Source organism: Eptesicus fuscus, chromosome 7 (assembly GCF_027574615.1).
Source record: "Eptesicus fuscus isolate TK198812 chromosome 7, DD_ASM_mEF_20220401, whole genome shotgun sequence".
Taxonomy (NCBI): domain Eukaryota; kingdom Metazoa; phylum Chordata; class Mammalia; order Chiroptera; family Vespertilionidae; genus Eptesicus; species Eptesicus fuscus.
Window position 1 is genome coordinate 43344423 of NC_072479.1, and position 24503 is coordinate 43368925.

At 35.9% G+C, this 24503-nt stretch overlaps 1 protein-coding gene across 2 annotated transcripts in view; it reads right to left on the minus strand.

Moving 5' to 3' along the window:
• Positions 1 to 2972: 2972 nt before the first annotated feature.
• The window catches only part of RAP1B (RAP1B, member of RAS oncogene family), a 49037-nt gene continuing 27506 nt past the window's right edge, over positions 2973 to 24503 (minus strand). Inside the window, exons 2-8 of one of the 2 annotated variants that reach the window (XM_008148772.3) lie at positions 13998 to 14080; positions 12964 to 13032; positions 11381 to 11437; positions 10338 to 10478; positions 8503 to 8646; positions 6963 to 7079; positions 2973 to 4305 (exon numbers count right to left, since the gene is read on the minus strand). In XM_008148772.3, coding sequence (XP_008146994.1) covers positions 6993 to 7079; positions 8503 to 8646; positions 10338 to 10478; positions 11381 to 11437; positions 12964 to 13032; positions 13998 to 14054 — 555 coding nt within the window. In that variant the 5' untranslated portion in view covers positions 14055 to 14080 and the 3' untranslated portion in view covers positions 2973 to 4305; positions 6963 to 6992. Of the gene's footprint in view, positions 4306 to 6957; positions 7080 to 8502; positions 8647 to 10337; positions 10479 to 11380; positions 11438 to 12963; positions 13033 to 13997; positions 14081 to 24503 lie in introns of those variants that run through there. The other variant, XM_054718880.1, reaches the window with a different exon arrangement.

Consider the following 24503-nt stretch of genomic DNA (forward strand, 5'->3'; position numbering starts at 1 on the left):
TTCTACCTTTCAAAGATAAACTAATATCAAACCTACAAACTTAGTTGTTTCATTAATAGGTTTAGAAGCCAATTTTGACAAGTACCAATATCCCAGCAAAGACTCATACATACCTCTCTTAATATCAGTTAAGAGAACATAAATTTAGTTCTATTCTCTATTACATTCTTCTCATGCATTCATAACATACCACTATATTAATGCACTGAAACAAATCACAGAACAAATTTTTAAAAATAATTTGAATCCCATAAATCACTATTTGTTAAGGCTCACTGATAGGTTAAGAGAGATAAGCCCTGGCCAGTGTGGTTCAATTGGTTGGAGCATCGTTCAATGCACGGAAAGATTGCAGGTTTGATTCCCAGTCAGGGCACATGCCCAGGTTTCAGGCTTGATCCCCAGTAGGGGGCATACAGGAGGTAGCTGATTGATGTTGCACTCTCATGAATGTTTCTCTCTCCCTCTTCCTTCCAATCTCCAAAAATCAATAAAAACATGTTAAAAAGAGAGAGAAGCCTGCAAACACTTAAGATTTCTAAGATAAGGTCACAGGAATATTAATTATAAAATACTATAACTCTGCCCTAGCTGGTTTGACTCAATGGATAGAGCATTGGCCTGTGGACCAAAGGGTCCTGGGTTCGATTCCGGTCAAGGGCACAGCCTTGGTTGCAGGCTCCTCCCCAGCCTGGGCCCTGGTCAGGGCTTGTGCAGGGGGCAACCAATCCATGTGTTTGTTTCTCTCACATCGATGTTTCTGTTTTCCCCTCTCTTCCACTCTCCCTAAAAAATCAATGGAAAAATATCCTCTGGTGAGGATTAACAAAAAAATAAAAATAAAATAAAAATACTGTAACTCCTTCCTATATTTCCAAGATTTAATAGAGAGGAGACAGAACAACTTATGGGAATTAAATTCAATGAAGACACAGATTGAGGTACACGAAAACCAGGTTGCATTGATTCTAAGTTTGCTGCCCCACATCTAAAGTCAAGATGATTAAAAAAGCAAAGCAAAACTTACTTTCAAAAATAGAGGTTAAAAAACTTTCTACTCATAAAAAAAGCTGAGCCAACATTAAAGTCAAAATAGGGTTTTTATATTTTTCAGAAAAATTAAGTGAAATACCCTTCTGGTTTTCTCCTAAAATTCAAGTTTCTACAAGTATCCTTGGGGACATTAAAAGGAACTTGTGAGTTTTCTGACTGAATTACTTTAGCATTTTTCCATTTAAGCACATAAGTCTTTCTACATATGATTTGCATTCCTAAGGTGCAGTTACTATTTTGTATGAGATAATGGTGCTTTCTGTGTAACTACAGCCCTGTATCTATCAGCAAAATACAAATATATATATTAGTATATATTGACCTAGAGGGGTGGTATTGGCATTTATTTCACTTTTTAACTCCTATGAAGTAGGTGCTATTATCATTCCCATTTTACAGATAAGGAAATAGAGGGATCTAACCAGGGTCACATGCTAGGAAGTGGCAGAACTGGGATTAGAAACCCTAGAAGTCTGGTTCCAGAGGGTACATTCTTATTCATAAGCTGTCCATTTTGTACCTCTCACACTTACTGGAGTGTATTTTTACTTTTAAATAAATTAATGTATTTCCTACCAGATCAGTGGTTCCCAACCAGGGTGATTTCGCCCTTCAACACCTGCTCTCCTCCCCCTTCCCTAAATCTAACAGGAGGACAGCTGGCAATGGCATTACTGGCATCTAGTGGGTGGAGACCACGGATGCTCCAAGAATCCTGTAATGCACAGGGCAGCCTCCCACAACTCCTTCATTATCCAGCACAAAACATCCATGGCGCTGGCTGAGAAACTCTACAATAGAATATAAATTCTAGGTCAGGGTACTAAGTTAATCTCATTACTGCTCTATCGTCAGACCCTAGAACAATGCTTAAAATGGAAGTACTTAAATTTTATCTGTTGAATATCTGTTTTTAAGAGCCTAGAACCGAGCCTGATATATAGGTGATAGGTAACAAACATTTGCATCCCCAGTAGGAGGTGTGCAGGAGGCAGCCGATCAATGATTCTCTCTTATCATTGATGTTTCTCTCTCTCCCTTCCTCTCTGAAATCAATAAAAATATAAATATTATAAAAAAAGAGGGTGCCCTCAAATAGGGTCAAATGGATACAACAGGACACAGTAAATTGAAGTGACTTTAGGGCTCCACAATCCCATGTCTTTTGGGTTTAATTTTCTCCCAATGACTAGAAGTAAAACCAGTTCTGCCAAAATAAGTCTTTTTAGTTAAGTGCGGCTACTGCAAGGACATTTATTTTTTTTATAGATCCATGGAACCTTTAAATACATGGAATTTTGTGAGTTAAATATGTAAGGAGTAAGACCCTTTTCTTCTTTAAATGAAAGCCTTTAAGTATCCCATTCAATAGCATCTATTTAGGGGATTGGCAGACATCCCTAAATTAGATGGTAGCAGTAATTAATTGATGATATACTTGAGTGGCTGACAAATACTTTGAGAAAGTTTGAGTTAACATTTGTTTGCAAGTGTCAACCCCCCCCCCCAAAAAAAAACCCCTGAATTATAGTACACATAAGACAAAGACAGATCTATTATTTAAAAAGAAAGTAGTACTTGAGTCCACTTCATTCAAAAAATTTTATAACCATAATATTCTAAGTATAACTTCATCCTATATTTTTTAAAAAATCCAAATGTGTAACATCTGTCAATGTATTTTCAATTCTTCCTCTTACACCTCAAAGAGCTATTAAACATTATGCAGAAGGCATATGTTCATAAGTAATATTGCTTGATTTACAAAATTCTTTCCCAAGGAAAAATTCAAAAGGCTGTTATATGGATATTCAAATAATACTAGGGGAAAAAAATGACATATTTCACCTCTCAGTTCTGCACGTAATGAATGAGTCTGCTTGCCCAAATGTTAAATTATGAAACCACACTATGTAAAATACACCTATTAGGTTTAAAAAGAAGTTAAATCTATATTTATTTACTAGCACTGTTAAACATTACACAAAACACATTCAAGTGGCAAGTAATTATAATGCAAGCCCTTGCATGGCAATCCAAATTTATTGAACTACTGATGCTAAGTTATACAAAATTGCACCACTTTAATTAAGGCTTTTAGTTTACATTTGGCCACCTCTAAGTAGTTGTAACATTAGGTTGGTCAATTTAAATACTGCGGCTCCCTCTTGGATAGACACACAATCTTTACACCCAAACATTAATGCATACAAAGCAACAAGGCATTGTTAAATAAAACAGCAATAGTTACTGCAACTTGGGCCTTGTGACCAATTATACATGATTAAAATTACTTCCCACATTCACATCCACAGTACTCGTCCACCATTTAACATCTCAACCAAAACGTTACACATGTGAAACAATCACTAACAGGCAAAAATACTAAACCTGTATATTTGGTATTGCAAATACACTTATGCATGAGCAAGCAAGGGATTCACAGTGAGAATCTACAGCTGCAGAAGCCTGAAAATGATTTACAAAAATTGTTAAATCATTAAAAAATTGTTTGAAAATATACACTTCTTGTTGTAGACCCCCACTGTACACACAACTATAAACATTGTTCCCTATGTAAACAAAAAAGGAAACATATAAGAGATTTGAAAAATCTGGACATTTCCTTCCCAACAGATATTAAAGGCAACGTCTTTAATCTAAGACATTATACTGAAAGGACTATTGTATTTTTAAAGACAAGATCACTGTCTCCACAGGTTTTTTAAAAATTAAAAAAACTATATAGCTGTGTTAATCAAAGCGCTTATTTGTACAATACAATGATAATGACCTTGATTTTCTTAAAAAAAATTACAGTAAGCTACAAGTATCAAAGAAGCGAAGTTATCTGGAGTAGTCTATATAGGAGCTCTTTGGACTTTCTTTTATTATGCTAAAATAGTGGTGCTTTTAGGATTTACATTATTGTACTCTCCAAAACAAAGTATGGGGCGTGTTCTAGTATACAGTACACCATTTTCATACATGTACAACATTGGTGGATGAAAATGTCTCTTAGCAGTAATACTGGATTGTAGCCTCTGGTTTTACCAGATGCATACACTAGGGCTATTATATAAGTAAAAATCTCTCTTGTGATACTGGAAAGTGATTAGAATGTGCAAACTGATGTAGTAGCTTTCATCCGCCTCTTAAAGGGTACCACCACAGAAAGTCCATTTAAGATGTTGGTAGGTTTAACAAAGTTGGAATGCTGGCACTGTTGAATTGGGCAACAGTTCTTCAGACCTGTCAAAAGAAAAAAATAAATTGCAAACATGGGTTGAAAATAGCACACAAAAGAGCCAAAGGAACACATTAAGACAACAGTGTTCAAGGTTTAAAAATGAACAGAATGCAGGCTCTTGTCTTCATTACATTAATGACAATGTACCACAACTCATAGCAAAGCAAAGCAAGGGTAGATGTTTTCATCTTTTTAGAATTACTTCATCTAACCTGCTGCCATCTTGAAAGTCAGTCAAGTGAAAGTCTTAGATAAAAAAAGGGAGTATCCCATAGTGCAGTGGTCGGCAAACTCATTAGTCAACAGAGCCAAATATCAACAGTACAACGATTGAAATTTCTTTTGAGAGCCAAATTTTTTAAACTTAAACTATATAGGTAGGTACATTGTTTTTAACTTAATTAGGGTACTCCTAAGCTGGCCTTTGCTAAAAACTCAAGGGGCCAAAGAGCCGCATGTGGCTCGCGAGCCGCAGTTTGCTGACCACTGCCTTAGTGCAAATCTCTGTGTATTACCTTCCAAAGATTAAAAGGGGGAAGGGGGGAGGTGGGAGGAAATCACATTAAAATTTTAGGTCAGTTCAACTTTATTAGAATTAAGATGAAAAGACAGCAATATTAACAAAATTGGTGACTCTACAAGTGTTCACAATCCTAGAATTACATCTTAAGTACAGAATGCACAGCTCACTAAGGTTCCTAGTATCAGAAAATCAAGGTCTTTCTTCCTCTTCCAATAAGAGTGGCTAAAAAGCTGGTTCAGAGAAGTAGACAAGAAATTATTTCATGATGGCTCTTTACAGTTGAGTTATATATATACTTTCTAATTCCACATTTAAACACATTCTATCAATTTTTAGATGAATGTCAGAAAAAGGCTGGTATTACACTAAAATTATGTAAACTTAAAAAGTGGTGAGTGATATAAATAAAAGAAGTAAAGTCAAAACACATTGCCAAATGTCTATTTACTTTGGATGATTTTCTCCATACATGTCTGGGCTAAAAAAATGTTCCCCCCCCCCTTTTTTTTTTACTGTTTTTGTGGGGATCAGACTTGTTGCGAGCTCCAGAAATGCTGTTAATATGTATGTGTTTGTTGATTTCCCAAATGCCTCGAACTTTAAGCCCTCATTTAGAGTCTGAGTTTGCTAAGTTTTCCTAGCAGACTGAATGTAGCAAATTGGAAGGGACAGGTGGGAATGTGTGAGTTTAGGCACATGTGTGCTAAGAATGGGCATGTATGTGGTCAGGAAAGAGAGAATATCAGAAGTGAGAGGATATATCTCTAAAACAGAAATCCTTAAACGGAGAGTAGGGTCAAAATCCCCCAAAAGATACAGAACCAGAGTGTATGGTAGTACAGGGCCATTTAACATAGGAAGCAGCAGAACCATAAACATATAAAGTGCCCAATGATAAGAGTACAGTACAATATGGTTTAATTAATCCTGAGTAGGAAACCATTATTATTGGCAAACAGCAGTAGCTAAAATGGTTGAGGATTTATCATGTGCCAGGCACTGATCACCTGCTTTATAAGGTTTAACTCACTTAATATGGTTATTTTCAAAAAACTATATAAAAATGTTATATGCTCAGTTTTCCTTTGCTACCTCTTCTGTGGGCTGAATTTGTGGTTCTCTCTGGCTGGAATTCTCTACCCCCTTCACAATTTCTACTTGACTTTCATATCTCAGCTTAGATGTTTCTTATAGACTTTTCCTGAATCCATGGTTCGTGTGACATACCTGGTTTGGTGTCAGTTACATGCTCCTGTAGTACTCATTATAACATAGTCCTCATTAATAACTAAGCATGGACTTGGCAGCCAGTCCATGGCTTAAATTATATACTCTAGATCACTGGATTTAAATTCTGGCTTTGTACTTACTAACTGCAGGGCTTAAACAAGTAACAATCTTTTTTTTTTTTTTTAAATATATTTTATTGATTTTTTACAGAGAGGAAGAGAAAGGGATAGAGAGTTAGAAACATCGATGAGAGAGAAACATCGATCAGCTGCCTCCTACACACCCCTACTGGGGATGTGCCTGCAACCAAGGTACATGCTCTTGACTGGAATCGAACTTGGGACCTTTCAGTCCCCAGGCCGACGCTCTATCCACTGAGGCAGACCGGTTAGGGCAGTAACAATCTTTTTGTGTCTCAGTTCACTCATTTGTAACATAGACAGTATTTAAAAAGAGTGCCTGGCACATGATAAACGTGTCATGTATTCTTATTATCAGTACTAGGCTGGATTTATTCTATAATAGCATTTATCATATTTTGCAATTATTTGTCCAACTCTACCACTAGACTTCAATTAAGGCAATGAAGAGGCAAAGAGAGGTCAGTATTGTTCATCACTGTATTGTCAGCAAGAACCAGTGTCTCATTGGGGCATAAGTACATATTAAATAAAATAGAATATTCACTTATGTGTAATACTTTACTTCTGATGATATGTAAATGAAATAATTATTTTAATCACTAAGATATTATACTAACTCATGAATATCTTAAAAGGGAATTATTTCTTTTTTAGAACAACAAAAAATTCTATACTTGCTGTCTTAACAAGAGTGCCCTAAATGAAGTTGAGGTTACAAGTTAAAGGAAAAGATTTTAAAAAGGAGGAAAAGAAATGAACATACCTGGCTCAGAGCTACAATGCATTTAGTATATTAAAGCAGCTGACATGATGACTTTTTGCGGGCCTTCCCAGGCACTGGAGTTTTTCTGTTAATTTGCCGCACTAGGTCATAAAAGATCTGCAAACATATATATACATATTTTTAATTTACAGGAGACAAAAAAACCCTAAAAAACAAACAAACAAAAAAACCAACCACCACCAAAAAATGAAAAAGTAAAATTAAAAAATAGAACTTTCCATGGATATAAATGAACCCAAGAAAGCAAATACTTTTTTTCAGTTAAGAAATAAGAGTAAAACCAGGTATTCTTATAAATGCCAAGTTCTTTTCTGTTTATTTTTTGGGAGGGCTAAAATTGTTCTCCTTAAAATAAGCACTGAGTTGAAGGAGCTGTGGAGATCTTAATCTTAGTTCAGTTAGAACATTTACTCTTCTTCAGATCTTCCCAAGTATTTTTACAATATGACTTTAAGCCCCTTCAAGGCAAGAACCGTGCATGCTTTTTTCAATTTGCTCTCTTTTACATAACACATCTTTCATATACCCAAAGACTTAATTCGTCTTCCCCACCTCTACCATTTTTTTCCCCAGCCTTTCTTTTTTTTTCCCCATGGTTTATTCCACTTTAATGAAGAGGTTAAAATACACTGTTGCTTATTAACATGCATATTATTTAATACTAGAAGCCCGATGAACGAAGATTCGTGTGGAATGGGCCTTCCTTTCCCTGGCTGCCAACACTGCCTTTCCGCTCCGGTTCAGCCTGCGTCGTCGCCATGGTGATGACGCAAGCATCCTGCCCCCGGCCGCTCGGCGCCTGCATATGCAAATCAACCCACCATATTTGTTGGGTTAATTTGCATACCCACTCCTGATTGGCTGGTGGACATCACAAAGGTACGGTCAATTTGCATCTTTCTCTTTTATTAGTGTAGATAAGATTTTTGCCTACAAGAATTAACAAAGCACCCTGAGCCCTAGCTGGTTTGGCTCAGTGGATAGTCGGCCTGCGGACTGAAGGGTTCTGGGTTCAATTCCGGTCAAGGGCACATGCCCGGGTTGCGAGCTTGATCCCCACCCAAGTAGGGGGCGTGCAAGAGACAGCCAATCAATGATTTTCTTTCCATCATTGATGTTTCTATCTCTCTCTACCTCTCCCTTCCTCTCTGAAGTCAATAAAAAATATTAAAAGAAAAAAGAAGCCCTAGCTAGTTTGGCTCAGTGGATAGAGCGTCAGCCTGCTAACTGAAAGGTTCTAGGTTTGATTCTGGTCAAGGGCACATGCCTGGGTTGCAGGAGGCAGCCGATCCATGATTCTCTCTCATCATGGATGTTTCTATCTCTCTCTCCCTCTTCCTTCTCTCTGAAATCAATAAAAATATATTTAAAAAAAGAAAAAAGGAAAAAGAAAAAGAACAACAAAAAAAGCACCCCGAGTACACATTAACTTGGGGTTGTGTTAATACACATACATTATTTTCCATTAATTCTGCATGTTGAATTCCAAATAGAGTTTTTAAAGTATATTTCACCATACCTCATTAACATTTATTTTTGATTTTGCAGAGGATTCTAAGAATGCACAGTTGTTCCATTGTCTTGCTAGATTTTGACCTTGTTCCTTTCCTACAACTCTTTCATCTTCCAAGTCACACTTATTACCAACCAGAATCATTGGAACCTAAAAATGTATTTGTGAGGGTAAAAAGAAATAAGTAAATAAATATATGCTATAAATTCAAATTCAAAGAATTCTTAGACTCAACTCTAAGGATTATTTTTTATATTATATCAGAGAAAAATATTAAATTGATAATTTGTAATAAAATTTACAGTTAAATATGAAAGCCTTAATAATGTTAATTTAAGAACCTTTCACATGAAAATTTTATAAAACAAGCTAGGATCTGTTTATGAAAGGGGAAAATAACCCTTAAGATTATATCACAACGGACTTATAACTGATTATAATAAGCAAAATACAAAACTTTTTTTCAAAAAGGAAGTACCAAAAGGTGTTGCTGTAAAAAGCCAGTATAACTCAAAAATTTTAAATGATTCTCTTAGAGATGTGAATCAACTTCAAGTTTTCTGACATGCATTTATCAAATAATTATTCTCAATTTTACAACTTAAAAAGGAGAAATTTGGAAAGTCCTTAAAGTAGAATTTTTATTTAGAGTCTGTAATTAAAATGCTACAAAGTTACAATCATCTTTATTTACTAAAATCTACACCACATTAATCATGTGTCTGGATGCATGTGATGTTGTAATTTTAAAAGGATACCATGGAAAAATAATACTTATTCTTCAAAACTCCCTTTAATCATTTAGAGATTGACTTTCTAAAGAATTTTTTGGGAAAAAAATCCAAATTAGAAAATCAAGAATTTTGGCTTTTTAGGAAGATATATAGTATTATATTAATAAATACTTGTTTAATGCAACTGATAGAAGTACAGTAGTTACTACGGATAATACAAAACAGATTTACTAATTAAGAAGTGCTTCACTGAGGTCACTATAAATATGTAGGGTGCCTCAAAGTTTTTATTTCAGAAGTCCAAGAAACAACAGCATTTCCTAGAAGTCTCACAATATTTACCATAATTTAATTATAGATATTATAGTGGTTCTTGAAAGTGTTGGGACAGACCAGCAACATCAACACCATCTAGAAACTTGTTAGAAATACAAATTCTTGAGCTCAATCCCAGACCTAATGAATCAGAAACTCTGGGAGTGGGGCAGTTGGGGCCTGGCAATCTGTTTTAACCAGTTTCAGCTAGTGATTTAAAGCAAGATCAACTTTGAGAACCACTGCTATATTGAGTAAGATGAGGAATTAAAATAATCCATTTGAAGTTTCTGGAATACAGGGATTAAACTCCATTATGGTACACTTTGAAGGGGCATGTAAATTAACACTTGAATCTAATATGTTTGTTGGTTTCCTGAAAAATAATTATTATGCTCCTTTTCTGTCTTAGTTTAGTTAGGTGTGTTCACATGTTTAAAAGGCTCTTAAATCTACCAGTAATGTGGCCAGAACATAATTCGCTCTATTAGTTAACATTTGTCACCCACATCTGTCCTTCCTCCCCATCAAATGCATGATTTAAAAATGGGAAGGATATAAATTTTATTTTACACAGGTTAAGGGGAGAAGAGTGTTTTCACTTTCCACATTATATATATGTGAAATAGGTATGAGAGTTAAAGATATATTTTGGCCTCTCAAGGAAAAAGCTTTTGAAATACAAGCCCCCCAAATAAATACATCAACTTTAAATTCTTAAGTTTTAAATTGGATATCACTACAATAAGAGTTCAAAATAAAGTACATTTATTTATTAGGATGCCAGCTTACATCATCAGTGTCTTTAACTCGAAGAATCTGTTCTCTCAGATCTTGTAAATCATTAAATGTGGATTGTGCTGTGATGGAATAAACTAATGCAAAGCCTTGTCCATTTTTCATGTACAAATCCCTCATTGCTGTAAATTGTTCCTACAATAGAAAGAATCATTAAAGAATAATGTTGTGACAGTTAATTTGACAATTTTCAAAGTCTATAATTAGAGCTCAATGAAGAATATTGTAATATTATGTAACATATCTTTAAATTACAATCTGTGGCAAGATGCTATTTGAAAAGTTGATATTTCAAAAAATAAGCTTTTAATTTAAAAATGATACACCAAAGCAGATTTATGTGCAATAACTATACTCAAGTGGGATAGAAATATCCTGTCTCTAAAAGCTACTTAAAGGAAACTTTTTAATATTTTATAATTTGTAGGACACCCAAATAAGTCCCCAAGTTACAGCTATCTCACAATGCTCTAGTTCTACGGAGTCCACCAGCATGCTTACCTACATCTTGCCATTTCCCAAACCTTTTCTCTTCCATTAGGGTAAGAACACAGTCCATGGCACATATCAGGTACTCAAATATTAGCTGAATGAATACCATATATCCAGAATAAATCTTCCCTTCACCTTCAGATACCAACAAATCTAGTTGGTTCGTAAATACTTTAAAGGAGGAACGATACCATTCAAAATATTTCACACAGCCACAGAGGAATTAATATATCTTATAGAAATAAATAAGTATACCCAAGTATTTTCCACATTATTTAAAATATGGTAATAAATTTTAACATACTTTAAAAGTACTAGTGAGACCGAAAATTTTCATCCAACTTTCTACTTATTTTTTAAATAACTAACCCCCTGTAATTACAAAGGACACACAAAAAAATAGAATTTAAGAATAAAAAAGCTTTACAATTTAATACAAGTAGTACTTTTAAATAAGCTTAACTAACATGTCTATAGAATATTAGCATTTACAAGGATAATACTGCATAAATTGTGCATATACTTTGGTATTTCATTTTACATACCGTTCCTGCAGTATCCAAGATTTCAAGCATACACTGTTGTGCATCTACTTCAACTTGCTGGGGGGGAAAAGTCAAAATAGATTTTTATTTTTTTTATATAAACAACATATCTTAATATACACAAAAGCTAATATGATATTTAAAACAGAGACAGATTATAGCAACTCTAATCTCTAATTAAGGTCCACCAACTTTGTATTAGGCGAAAAAACCATGTATTCTGACTCAACACAGATACTGACAAGATCCAAGCTCAATATGAATCACTAAACACTTAATTCTAGAAAGGAAATTATTTCAGCCCTAGCTGGTTTGGCTCAGTGGATAGAGCGTCGGCCTGTGAACTGAAGGGTCCTGGGTTCGATGCCAGTCAAGGGCACATGCCCGGGTTGTGGGCTCGGAGCCGAGTGGGGAGTGTGCAGGAGGCAGCTGATCAATGATACTCTCTCATCATTGATGTTTCTCTCTCTCCCTCTCCTTTCCTCCTCTCTGAAATCAATAAAAATATATTAAAAAAAAACAAAACAAAACAAAAAACCCCCCTTCATTAAAAAAAGGAAATTATTTCAAAAAAGCTTAAAAAATTGAAACCAGTTGTAGTGTGAATAATATCAGAAGTGATTCTGTCTACCTCAATTCTGCCAATATTTTAGAAAGTTTCATTTTTCTAGATAACCACATCCCCCCTTCACTGTATTGGAAAATAAAATCTCTGGTAGCAAGAAAGCAGAGGACAGCTATAAAATAAATTGTGTTTCTCTGTTACCACCTTTCACCCAACATTTTCTAGGGAAAAAAGTTATTTAAAATTAGCTGTGGAAAAAAAAAGTTCTACTGCCTCACAGCTAGGGTGCAGGAAGGGCTTTCCAGTTTTGTTTTGTTTTTGTAGTCTGTGGACAAAGGAATGAATGAAACACACTGACTGCATAGCCGTAGGGGCCATGCTGGCTGCTACATAAGGTGAGGCATAACTTTCTCGCTACTACATTAAAATGTCTTCACATTAAGTTCTATTGTCATATATTGTGTTAGCGAATACCGAAATAAACTTTTCTATTATGGGCAGTGACACTTTCTCAGTTATTAGTAGGAAGGTTTCATAATTACACATGAAAAAGCAGCTCATGCTCTGTTGTACACTCCTGTACTCACATCTTTAGGTTAAAAAAAAAAAAGGGAACTCGAGAGTATTTTTTCATCTTTGGGGTGGGGTTTGAATGGAACATGAAGCTTGAATAGAACACATGAAATAGATGGCCTAGCTCTTAAGTTTATTTGTCAAATTAAAATGTTGGGTCATGATAAACTTAAAATTCTAAGAGAGAAAGAGAGAGAGAAAAAGAGAAAAAAAGAGAGAGAGAGAGAGAGAGAGAGAGAGAGAGAGAGAGAAAGAGAGAAAGAGAATGAGAGGGACAGCGAGAGCCAAGTCTTTAAGATCCTCATAAACTGGTAGACATGCAATGCCAAGAAATAATCAAGTGTAAATTTTTCCCACTATGTAAATGACATTCAATAATTATAAAGCTAAAACCAATAATTTATAGTAAAGTCAAAAGCAAAAGGCCTTTTAAAGTAACATATACCTTTCTGTAAGAATCTTCTATCGTAGGATCATATTTTTCAACAAAAATTCCTTGAACAAACTGTACAGTCTGAAAAAAATTAACATACCATTATACTTCTAAAGAAAAGAACAAATCCAAATCTGTACATTTCAACTATCGATTTCACATAGTAGTTATGCCACTGATAAAAAACACAATCATATTTGAATGCATGCATTTGGTGAGATTACCTTAGAAAGTTGTTTTTTAAAAAGTAATCACTATGCTCTTTGTTAGGTAATCCTAAATTTAGAGATAATACCATATTTAAAAATTTTAAAATATTTCCAGTTTATCTTAATTGAATTTTAATTAGAAAGTGGCTAATTGTTTTGTGTACACACACAACACTTCCCCATTACTCTGGATATAATTACACATGAAAAAGCAGCTCATGCTCTGTTGTACACACTTCTCAGTTTGATTTCAGCATGTTAAGTTCTGTGCTAAGTGGTCAAATAGATGATCAATCTATCTTATTGTGGGGCTTTGCTAAACTCTCAACTACTCATCAAGTTATTTTCCCTAAGCTTCTTCCCTTTCCCAACCACCATCAAGCTGTGTCTTTTTTCTTACTATGTTTTCCTTGATACAGAAAACATGACTGTCAAAATAATGTAAAAACTGTATAATCAGAGGTGATATTTGAAAAAGATTTTTATAAGCTTTATTTAATATTTTCTAACATAAAAAATATATATAATGACAAAGACCAAAATTAACTCCCATGTGGCTCTGAAATGCACACTTTTATATGCTCTCACCCTCTGTGCTGAACTCAAACTGTATTCTGGCATATTTCATGTTTGTCTGAAACCAGTGTTCCAGAGAAAATATGATCTACCCAGATACAACTAAAAGTTGACTAAAATTATAAGAAAAATATTACATTGCTTCTAAAATTACTGAGATTTCACCTTAACAGATAAACGAAAACAAATAATCAAAACCTAAAACTCAACAGAAAAACATGTCTTGGAGTGAATAGCTTAGGTAGAGTGAGAATGACTTACCAGAGCAGATTTTCCAACGCCTCCTGAGCCAAGAACGACTAGCTTATACTCACGCATGGTGCAAACCTGTCAAAAGCTAGTACCTATTAAAGAAAAGACAAAAAATTCTTAAGTAATATATCTGTAATCAGGTGGTCCTTATATGAATAAGACCTTCAAGCAAATAGGTTTATTTAAAAATGATTACCACACTAATATGGAGCATCCCATAAACAGACTTACTAAAGAATGGGCTCTTTTAACACATCAGATGTAGAAAGAAACTGCAGAATTATAGATATGACTTTCAGTACTTCCTAAGTTCAATTAGAATAAAATATTTATTAAGAAAAAAAATGGGGGGGGGGGAAGGAGGCTGAAGAAAAGCTTGGAAGGATATTCTATTGGTTAAGATGGCAGCAATAGACATGTTTACCTTCCTTTCTATCCTGAGTCACAAGTAGTTGAATGCCTACTAAGTACAGGAATATACCAAATTGGGAGTGGGAGGGGGGAGGGAAAATCCTGCCTTCACTGAGCTAATATTCTAGAAAGATAAATAGGATAGGGCAGAAGTCTATAGACAAATCCAGCCTACCATCTGTTTTTGTACATAAAGTTTTATTGAAATACAGCCATGCCTATTCATTTGTGTATTGTCTGTGGTTGCTATCTTGCTGTGATGGCAGTTAAGAAGTTACAGCAGAGACCATCTGGTCTGCAAAGCCTAAAATATTTACTTTGCCATTTATAGAAAAAAAATTGCTGACCCCTGAGATACATGAATGGTAAATTGAGCTAGCAGAGAAAGCAGACCAAATACTCATTGCTGAAATGGGAGAGGTACAAGGTGTCTGAAAATGGTCAGGAATCAGTGGCAGAATTGAATATCAATGGCCAGACTCTGTTCAATATGATGAAATACTAAGTATCAATAACAATAAAACAAAAAGAAGCAAACCATACTAAGGCTTATCATTGTAAAATTTCAGTATAGAGAAAGAAGACCCTAAAAGTTTCCATGATAGGGGAGAATATGAGAATACAAAGCTCCCACATTCCTAGGGAAAAAAAATTTGGTCAGTGGCCATGATACAAAAGTAGCCACCAGAACAGATTTTAAACTTTCTTCTTAATGAAGAAATAATAGTTCTTTAGTCATAGCAACAAGTAACTACCACAACTGGTTTAAAAACATTTAATCAACCAATAATCATTGGCTTCAGTGAATATAATTCTGTAAACTAGTCACTATCTGATAGCCCCTTCTGAAAGTCAATCACAAATGGACTCACTTTGGTATATTTCTTTGTGTTAAATCTCTTTATATGTTCTTTCCTTCCAGCCTATATTCTTAGAAAAGATATCCTTTGTTTAACCTGTCTATGACATTCCTTTATTTCTCAAGATGCCAGGTCTACTGCCATGGACTTCCTTTCAAAACTTTCTCCTTCACTTCTACCTAACTAATATATATACTAGAGGCCTGGCGCACGATCAAAGGCCATCTTCCCTGGCTGCCAGCAGCCGGCCCTGGCCACCCCCTCTCCTCCGTTCCCCGTTCCCCATCGGGCGATCGGAATCTGCCTGCAGGGGGAAGGGACTGAGATGTTGCCTGTGGGCTGGGGCAGCTCCTGTGTTGAGCGGCTGCCCCCTAGTGGTCAGTGCACATCATAGCGACCGATCAGTTTACCGGTCGGTTTGCCGTTCGATCTATTTGCATATTACCCTTTTATTATATAGGATATATATTTCTGTTCCTGAATGAGCAACACCTCCTCTAACCTCACAAAAAGTTAGCTGCAAACTTTCCCATTTACTAGTCCCTATATTTTATTTCTAAACTTGAACCCATCATTCCCATAGACTTTTTTTCCAGTTCCTGAATATAGTATCCTTAACTTTTATGAGCTGTATAGTTCTTACCAGATTATAATTTTAGGAAAGAGGATATAAAGTAAGTTGAACCAACTTTCAGCTTTAAGGATATTCTATAGCAGTGGTCGGCAAACTGCGGCTCGCGAGCCACATGTGGCTCTTTGGCCCCTTGAGTTTTTAGCAAAGGCCAGCTTAGGAGTACCCTAATTAAGTTAATAACAATGTACCTCCCTATATAGTTTAAGTTTTAAAAATTTGGCTCTCGAAAGAAATTTCAATCGTTGTACTGTTGATATTGGCTCTGTTGACTAATGAATTTGCCGACCACTGTTCTATACTATAGCACACATATAAATTTTGGACCAATAAAGAAATTACTCTTTGTGCCGAGGCCAGTTTGGCTCAGTGGATAGAGCATCGGCCTGCAGACTCAAGGGTCCCAGGTTCGATTCTGGTCAGGGGCATGTACCTTGGTTGCGGGCACATCCCCAGTAGGGGGTGTGCAAGAGGCAGCTGATCGATGTTTCTCTCTCATCGATGTTTCTAGCTCTCTATCCCTCTCCCTTCCTCTCTGTAAAAAATCAATAAAATATATTTAAAAAAAAGAATTAAAAAAAAAAGAAATTACTCTTTGTAAAAGTTTAACCAAAGCCAGGTTTATTTAACATAAAAGAGCATTTAAAAATAGAATTCCGGCCCTGGCTATGTCACTCAGTGGTTAGAGTGTCAGTCCACACTCTGAAGATCTATAATGATTTACCTGAGAAATATGCCTCCAAATTTGTGTTTCTGTATCCAATTAGAGGGAATGTGGTAACTCTGGGGACAAGAATTTCCTAAACATCCCAAAGAACAAACCAACTACGTTAATACAAATAAGACTGATCTCCAGCATTCCTTTATCCATTTTTCTTTATCTACAACTTGAAAAAAACCTCACTTCAATGAACACACATCAAAATGCCAACCAATCAACAACTGTCTCACTTGAGTGACAGTGCTTCTAAAGTTAACATTAATTCACTCCTGCCTTTGAAAGTTTGTTGATCTTTAAACTCTAATTCCCTAAAACCATATAAAACTAGCAGTCTGCTCTGTTCAGGGAAGACTGTGTCTGACTAGGATAGCTGTTTCTTAAAGTACTCAATAACTTCAGCTTTGTTTTTTGTTTCAGATATGAATGGTCTCTCTTATTCTTTGACAGTTGACCTAAGACCTTCATTTGGCATCATTCCAAATGAAGCCCTTAGACAAACTAGTGTACTAAATAAATAGGCTGCTTGTGACCCACTGCTGTTTGTTCTTTGAACTTACTGCCAGATAAGTCTGTCTTAACAATGATGGGAGCTCCAATTGGTTCCTTGAGTTTTCATTTCTAAATTTATTTTGTTATCCTAGGACTTGCACCAAATTGATCTTTGTGTAAGGCAATTAGGCCTTTAGGTTTTGGCTTGGAGGTATATTGTTTGGTAAATATTTTTGCCATTAGTTTAATTCTTTAGTTACTTGATTTGCTTTTGTCCATCTATTTGTGAAAAATGTGTTTTGTTTTGTCTTGGACTGTCTAGTTTGATTCACTGAATAGAGGATGCTCTGTTTGGAATGGATGGAGGCATAGGCCTAATAAGCCTCCAATTCAATTCAAACTAACCCCAAGTACTAAAAGGTTGAAGATGAGTAAAGCCAGTGACCAAGCAAAGGTGAATGACTGTCAAACTTCACCGTGGGTCACTTTCAAAACCTACATGATGGCATATTATAAGGTCAATATTGTAGGATTGTTGATTATGCGGCTCTTTCCTAACCTCTACTTGGTTAGGGAACCTGAGAATCTGTTTGCAAGGACACATCTATTAAAAATATTTTTTTAGACACTCAAATCATTTTTATTTAGGAATAATTTACACCCAATGAAACAAGTAGATCTTAGGCATTGCAGTTAAATTAGTGTTGACATTTTCTAGTACTGGCAACCACAAACACAGCCCTCATTAAGATTTAAAACACTTTTATCACCCAGAAAGTTCCCAATGTGCCTGTTCTAAGTAATTATCATGACACCATTTTTCTTGTCTCTAGTGATCTCTTTCTTATTTGTCAAAGCCAAAACCTTCTCTAGATAGAATTTGTGTCTTTTATAAACTTCCAATACAATCTTGTTTCTTGCACTTAAATTGGTAAATGACAAAAATTGTGACTAACAATTGTGACTTAACAACTAGACCGATGGTCAACTTTTGGAATGTCAAAATTAATACCTTAATAGGAACTAAAATTATATGAAGAACTATGGGACAAAAATAACACTGAATAATCAACTCCTTTAATTGGTACTCTGGGGCTTCAAAATACGACTAAAATAGTCTCTCTTTTCTTCTCTACTGCTCAAACCGTTGGAAACCTACCCTTCCTGATTCATTCTCTCTATTTATACTACCCACAAAACCCTTCTATTTCTTCTGCTCCCCTTCCCTTTACTTCTGAAACAAACTACCTTCCTGAGGGTTTCTCAGTAAGGGAACAATTATACTAAACAATGAACAGCCCCTTTAATTGTCTAAGTAGAAAGCAGAGCTATAAAAATTGAATTTAAACACTGGCCTAGAATTTAGTTGAAATGATGTTTAAGGATTTTCCTAAATCTCAGGAAGAATGACAGAAATTTGGTGCAGAATTCCAACTTAATTACTAATTATTTAATTTCCCATAAAAGAAAAAGGTTAAAACAGCAGGATAAGAAAGACCAGATTCAAATATCTTTTAAGAAAGTGACGTAGAGAGAACAATAACCTATTTAGTTTCTATTTCAAAAGTCTTTCTTAGGGGTAGATTGGTCAAGATTTAAAGTTGCAAACAAAATAAAAATGACTTGATAGAAAAAAAAAATTGACTTCAGGAAATTTAAAAAAATACTTTGTGGTAGACCCTAGCTGAGGTGCAGGGAGACAAGTCCCTTCTCTCTGATTGGCTAGGAAACTTAAAATGGAAAATTGTAACTTAGAAAATATACAACAGCTAAGCATTTTCAGAGACCCTCACAAAGTAAACAAGCTAGAAAGAAAAACTGAACCAAAGTGTCTTTGTTTTCTAAGAAATGGGAGCCTATGGAATAGGATAGCTGTACATACTACAAGTAGAGCCATTGGAAGAACCAAGGTTCCATGCTTACTAAGAAACAAAAGTAGAAAGATCCCGTATCTGTCCCATAACGCTGCTCTCCAAGGGAAACTTGAGCACGCAATACTAGTAATTCCCAGACCTTTCCTCACTGGGGGTAGGAGTAGACTGACTACACAGAGTCTTAAGGGAATATTTTGGGGTGATGGAAGTGTTGTAAAACTGGTTGTAGTGGTGACTACACAACTATAAAGTTACTAAAACCCAAAAACAAAAACACTGACACAACTGAAAAACAAAAATACTTGACTGAATCAACATAAAAATTACCATTTAAAAAACATTGACTATTGGCTTGGTGGTTAGAGCATCAGCCCACAGACGAAGGGTCAGGGTTCAATTCCCAGTCAAGGGTATGCATCTCAGTTGCAGGCTCCATCCCCAGCCCAGGTGGGCATATGTGGATGGCAACCAATCGATGTGTCTCTCTCACATCAATGATTCTTTCTCCACCCCCCCCTCCATTCTCCCTTCCTTCTTTCCTCTCTCTCCAAAAATCAATGGAAAAATGTCCTCAGGTGAGGATTAAAAAAAAAAAAGACTGACTATAAAAAGTAAACATTTATGGAAACTACATTTCTTTCTTTTTAAAAATATTTTTATTTGTTTAATCATCACCCAAGGACATGCTTCTATTGATTTTAGAGAGAGAGGAAGGGAGAAGGGGGTGGGAAGGGGCTGAGAGAGAGCGAGAGATATGGATGCGAGGGCAAAACATTGGGTTGCCTCCTGCACCCACCCCTACCTGGGATTGAACCCACAAATCAGATATGTGCCCTGACTGAGAATTGAACCCACAATCTTTCAGTGCATGAGATGATGTTCCAATCAACTGAGCCACACTGGCCAGGGTAGAACTACATCCTATATAATAAAATAATAAAAGGGTAATATGCAAACTGACCCTAACGGCAGAACGACCAGAACGACCACTGGACCAGTCACTATGAGGCGTACTGACCACCTCTTGGTTTCTTTCTCTGGCCAGCAGGCTCCGATCGCCTGATGGCCACCCGTGGCGGGGGTGGAGCCAGTGAGCAGGCGGGAACAGCCGACCTCTTGGTCCCTTCCCCACTGATGGCAAACGGGGAACCGGGAGTGGGTGGCGGTGGGGCCGGCTGGGGGCAGCTGGGGAAGATGACCCTGATCGCAGGCCAGGCTTAGGGACCATACCCACACACGAATTGTGTGTGCCAGGCTTCTAGTTTTTTAATGAAATGGTTGGGACTCTTTTTCACAGTTGCTTCATTTATCCATAAATATTACTTGTTGCCAGAATGAATCATGTTCACCTATATTAGTGCTTCTATAAGTAATTTGTTCCTCATGTGTTTTTTTTATTGTTGTTGTTAATCCTTACCCAAGGACATGTTTCCACTGATTTTTTACAGAGGATGGAAGGGAAGGGGAGAGAAAGAGAGAGAAACATCGATGTGAGAGAGACACATCAATTGATTGCCTCCCGCTGGGACTGAGGAACTTGCAACTGAGGTACGTGCCCTTGACCAGAATTGAACCGGAGAGTGTTTTGTCTGCAGGCCAACACTCTAACCACTTAGCAAAACTGGCTAGGGCCCTTCTATTTTTTATTACTGATAAAAAAGATACTTTGCATGGGTATAGGACATTTTCTTTATCCATTCACCAGCTGGTGGACATTTGGATTGCTTCCAGCTTGTTTTAATTTTAGTTACTCAACCAAGAAGAATTTTTACCACAGAGTCCTATGGTCATAGGAAATTGAAAATGATTCAAATTTTGAAGTAGAGAAATGTGACTGAAGTCAGCAATAGACTTCCAAATCTAAAAATATAGTGACAAAACACATCTAACTTACTAATAAGTTTTTTTTTTAAAACAAGGAACACCAATAAGAAGAAAATACAACTAAACATAGTCATTATCTTTCATTAATTTTTTTCAATACTTCCTTACATGGACCCAGCAACCATAATATTTTAATTTAAGTCCTGATAAATACCAATGCTAGAAGTACTTTTTCCTTAAAAATAAAACCTAACAGTACAATAGCCAAAATTTGTGAATATTATTTTTCAAATCTGTGCTTTTCAGTACACCAGTTTTGAAAAATTGCTTCCAGATTCTAAGACTGATTAAAAAAACCTGATTTAATAGTGAATACCAACTCTAGAAACTGACCATTAGTTTTCAGCAGAAAAGATAATGCTGATCAGTAAGTAGTCTGTCATTGGCTTGTTGTGGGGGAAGGGGAATAGGAAAGAAAGTGGTGGTACCCATGTATTTGTGAGCCATTGCAAAACCTTCCTGTACTAGTGTTCTTAACTTCAATGCCATGAACGAGCAATTGAGAACCTGTGAATTCCTAAAATTTCATGCACAATTTCAAGATGGGAAGAGTTATATCAGAATTTCAAAGGGATCCGTGATAAGTAATGTTTAAGACATTGAGAATTATTGTTCTTTCACAGATCTTCAAAGAGGGACAATTTTGACAGCATAGCATAGTGTTCATAGCACCGAAGTTTCAAATCCTGGTTTTGTATAACCTCAGGCAAGTCATGAAAACTTTCGGAGCTTCACTTTCCTTATTGGGTAAATGGAGACAGTAATAACCATATGATAAGGTTGTGAGGCAAATATACAAATTGTAAACTCCACAAAAACTAGGATTTTGGTCTGTTTATTCATCATTACTATATCCTTAGAATCTAAAACAGTGCCTAGTATACAGTATGTGCTCAATAAATTAAATAGCATGTAGTAGTTTTCCTTAAGAGTCCTGGTACCTTACAATATTAAAAATCAATAAAAGATAGCTTTAAAAAAATAATAATAGCAGCAGCAATGGTCTGAGTGCTACTGCTCAGTACATTGTAGCAGAACTGCTCCTCTCTCAGTTGAGAATCACTACTCTATACCATTTTACCTTCTAGCTCAATAAAACATAAGAATGCAGGTGGGGACTGCTGTACAGCCTTAGTCTGATTTATAAAATTTCTTCCAGGTAAGTGAAGCTATAGAAGCCTACCTAATAATAGACAAATATGCAAATTGACTGTACCTTCGCTATGCCCATGATTGGCCAGGAGGCGCGGGGGGGGGGGGGCGGGACTCGGGGTGGCCGGGGTAGCTGATTGGGCTGGCAGGACGCTGAGCTGCGTCGCCAGCAGCAGCACGAGCTCAGCGTCTGCGCCATGGCTGTGCTGTGGCACAGAAGGGGCCTCTGGGGCAGCGAGCTGACGTCCCGCCGCGCGGACCATCAAAAGCGGGGGAGCTGAGTGCCTGTCCGCTCAGGCAGCAGGCCTTTCAGAAGCCTCCGCCATGCTGGAGGCTTCTGAAAGGCCTGGTGCACCAGCGATCGAAAGGAAAACGTGGGAGCTGGGTGCTAGTCCACTCAGGCACCAGGCCTTTCAGAAGCCTCTGGCGCCTGGTGCACCAGCAGACAGGCACCCAGCTCCCCGTGATCGAAGGGGAAATTGTGTAGGGGACCCTACACATGCATGATTCAATCATGCACTGGGCCTCTACTATATATACTAAAATTGGTTTTCAACCATATGGGGGTTCTATCTTTTTTAGTCCTCCTGTCATTCACTGTAACTAGTTTGGAATATATGAAAATAAACGGAACTACACTATAATTCTTTAGCTATAGACTTGATGGTTTACTACTATATTCCACTAAATACATTTTAACATCTCTGAAATGGGAATGTGTCTTACAGCAACCTCCTCTCCCCTGTATTGACAAAAAGCTAAGAACATATTAGTATTTTGAATCATTAAAAAATGTATTTCAGGTAGACTGGTAATTAATCCCCTCTTACAAGTTTTTAAAAAACAGGTCACTACACAAAAATATTATTAGTACTGATGTTTTTTGATCCTTAATATTAATTACACAAGTCAATGACCTTTACTGTGTGGCAAGTTACACAGACTGTAATTCTGATAGTCTAGAGAAAAATCTCAGTGTTACTACTTTAGGAATACTGAGAAAATCTTAAGATTGTATTTAATTTTCTTGAACTTAAATTTTAAAAACCTGAAGGTAAAAAAAAAATTGTGGAATTGTCTTGTAATTTACCCCATGTTGTTATAATTTTAAAATGTTGGTAATTATTGGCATTTTTAAAAAGTGGGCATTAGAAACTAAAAAATACTAAGTTTAACAAGTCACTCAATTCAGAATGAATAAAATATTAATGCTGACAACATATGTGTTGAATAAAGATGTGTCAGCAATAGGGGATATCTTGGTTAAATATTTTGCCAAAAATGATGGTGCTTGGTCAACCAACTATAAAACATTCTAGTTTGAATTTCCAGTACAGCTGATGAGATTTTGTTGGTTTACATATGCTCTCTTTTATGGTATTTCTTGTAAATAATGGCATTTATATGTAAAAACTGGATGCGGTTTGGAAGTTATCTGTAAAGTTAAGAATTGCTAATTAACAATAATATGCCTATGCTAATCTGCAAATACAGCATTATTTGAATCAAGCTTTAATCTATGTACTTAACCAATGATATTAACTCATTAATTAGTGAGGGACTCCAAGATCCCCATTTTCTTTGGGTGGTTAAACAGGCAAGAACAAAGTATACTAGTATATGCATAATGAACTTAGAAGTGTTATTAACAGTGCCACTTCTCACATATATTATACTTCATCAGCAAGAAAGTGCAACTCCTGTAACAAGCAGGCACTTATACAATTATAAATATGAAGCATGACTCACATTACTTCTCCAACAATCTAAGAATACAGATGAAGAAAACCAATTAAATATGTAAATAACTACCAAAACACTGAAAATTCCAATACTGTTAAAACTGGAAGCATTTTTGACACTAATTTTTCAAATACTCTGCTACTTATCTTTTACTAAAAACCTTTTGGTTATTTTAGGTATTTATATATCATTTGCATTTAAAGATTCCTAATTTTAGTTACTTTTATAGATCCCCTAAAATTTGTGTGAATCAACCAAGTCCTGATCAAAGTAACTGGTAGTTCTTATAGTTTTACTTGTATTTCTTGCAAAATTCTTGAGTATCCTGTTCACTAATTTAAAAGGTTGTTTTATTATTACCTTCTACAACTTTCTCCTTTTACTTTGCAGCTTGGCTTACACTGTTGGTTCATTTTATCAATTTAAGAAGTTGTTTGTTTAGTTCTAGTCTCAGAGAAAATCATAGGCAAGACATGGAAAGACAAGAAAACAACACCTCCTAAAGGCTCTATCCCAAGACAGGTTCCAGGAGGTGTTTCTTAATTGCTTGAAATGAGAGTTGAGGAAAGCAGCAGACACAATCATGTTCCACATTAAGTGCAGTCAACTTATCTAAGATAGTATTTCATCAACCAGAAATTATTAATTGGCATTTTCACAAAACAATAACTCTGAGCAGAAAATTATGAAGAGATTTATGAGTCAAAGAAAAAAAATTATAGTAAAGTTTTAGTCTAAATGTATTCACTA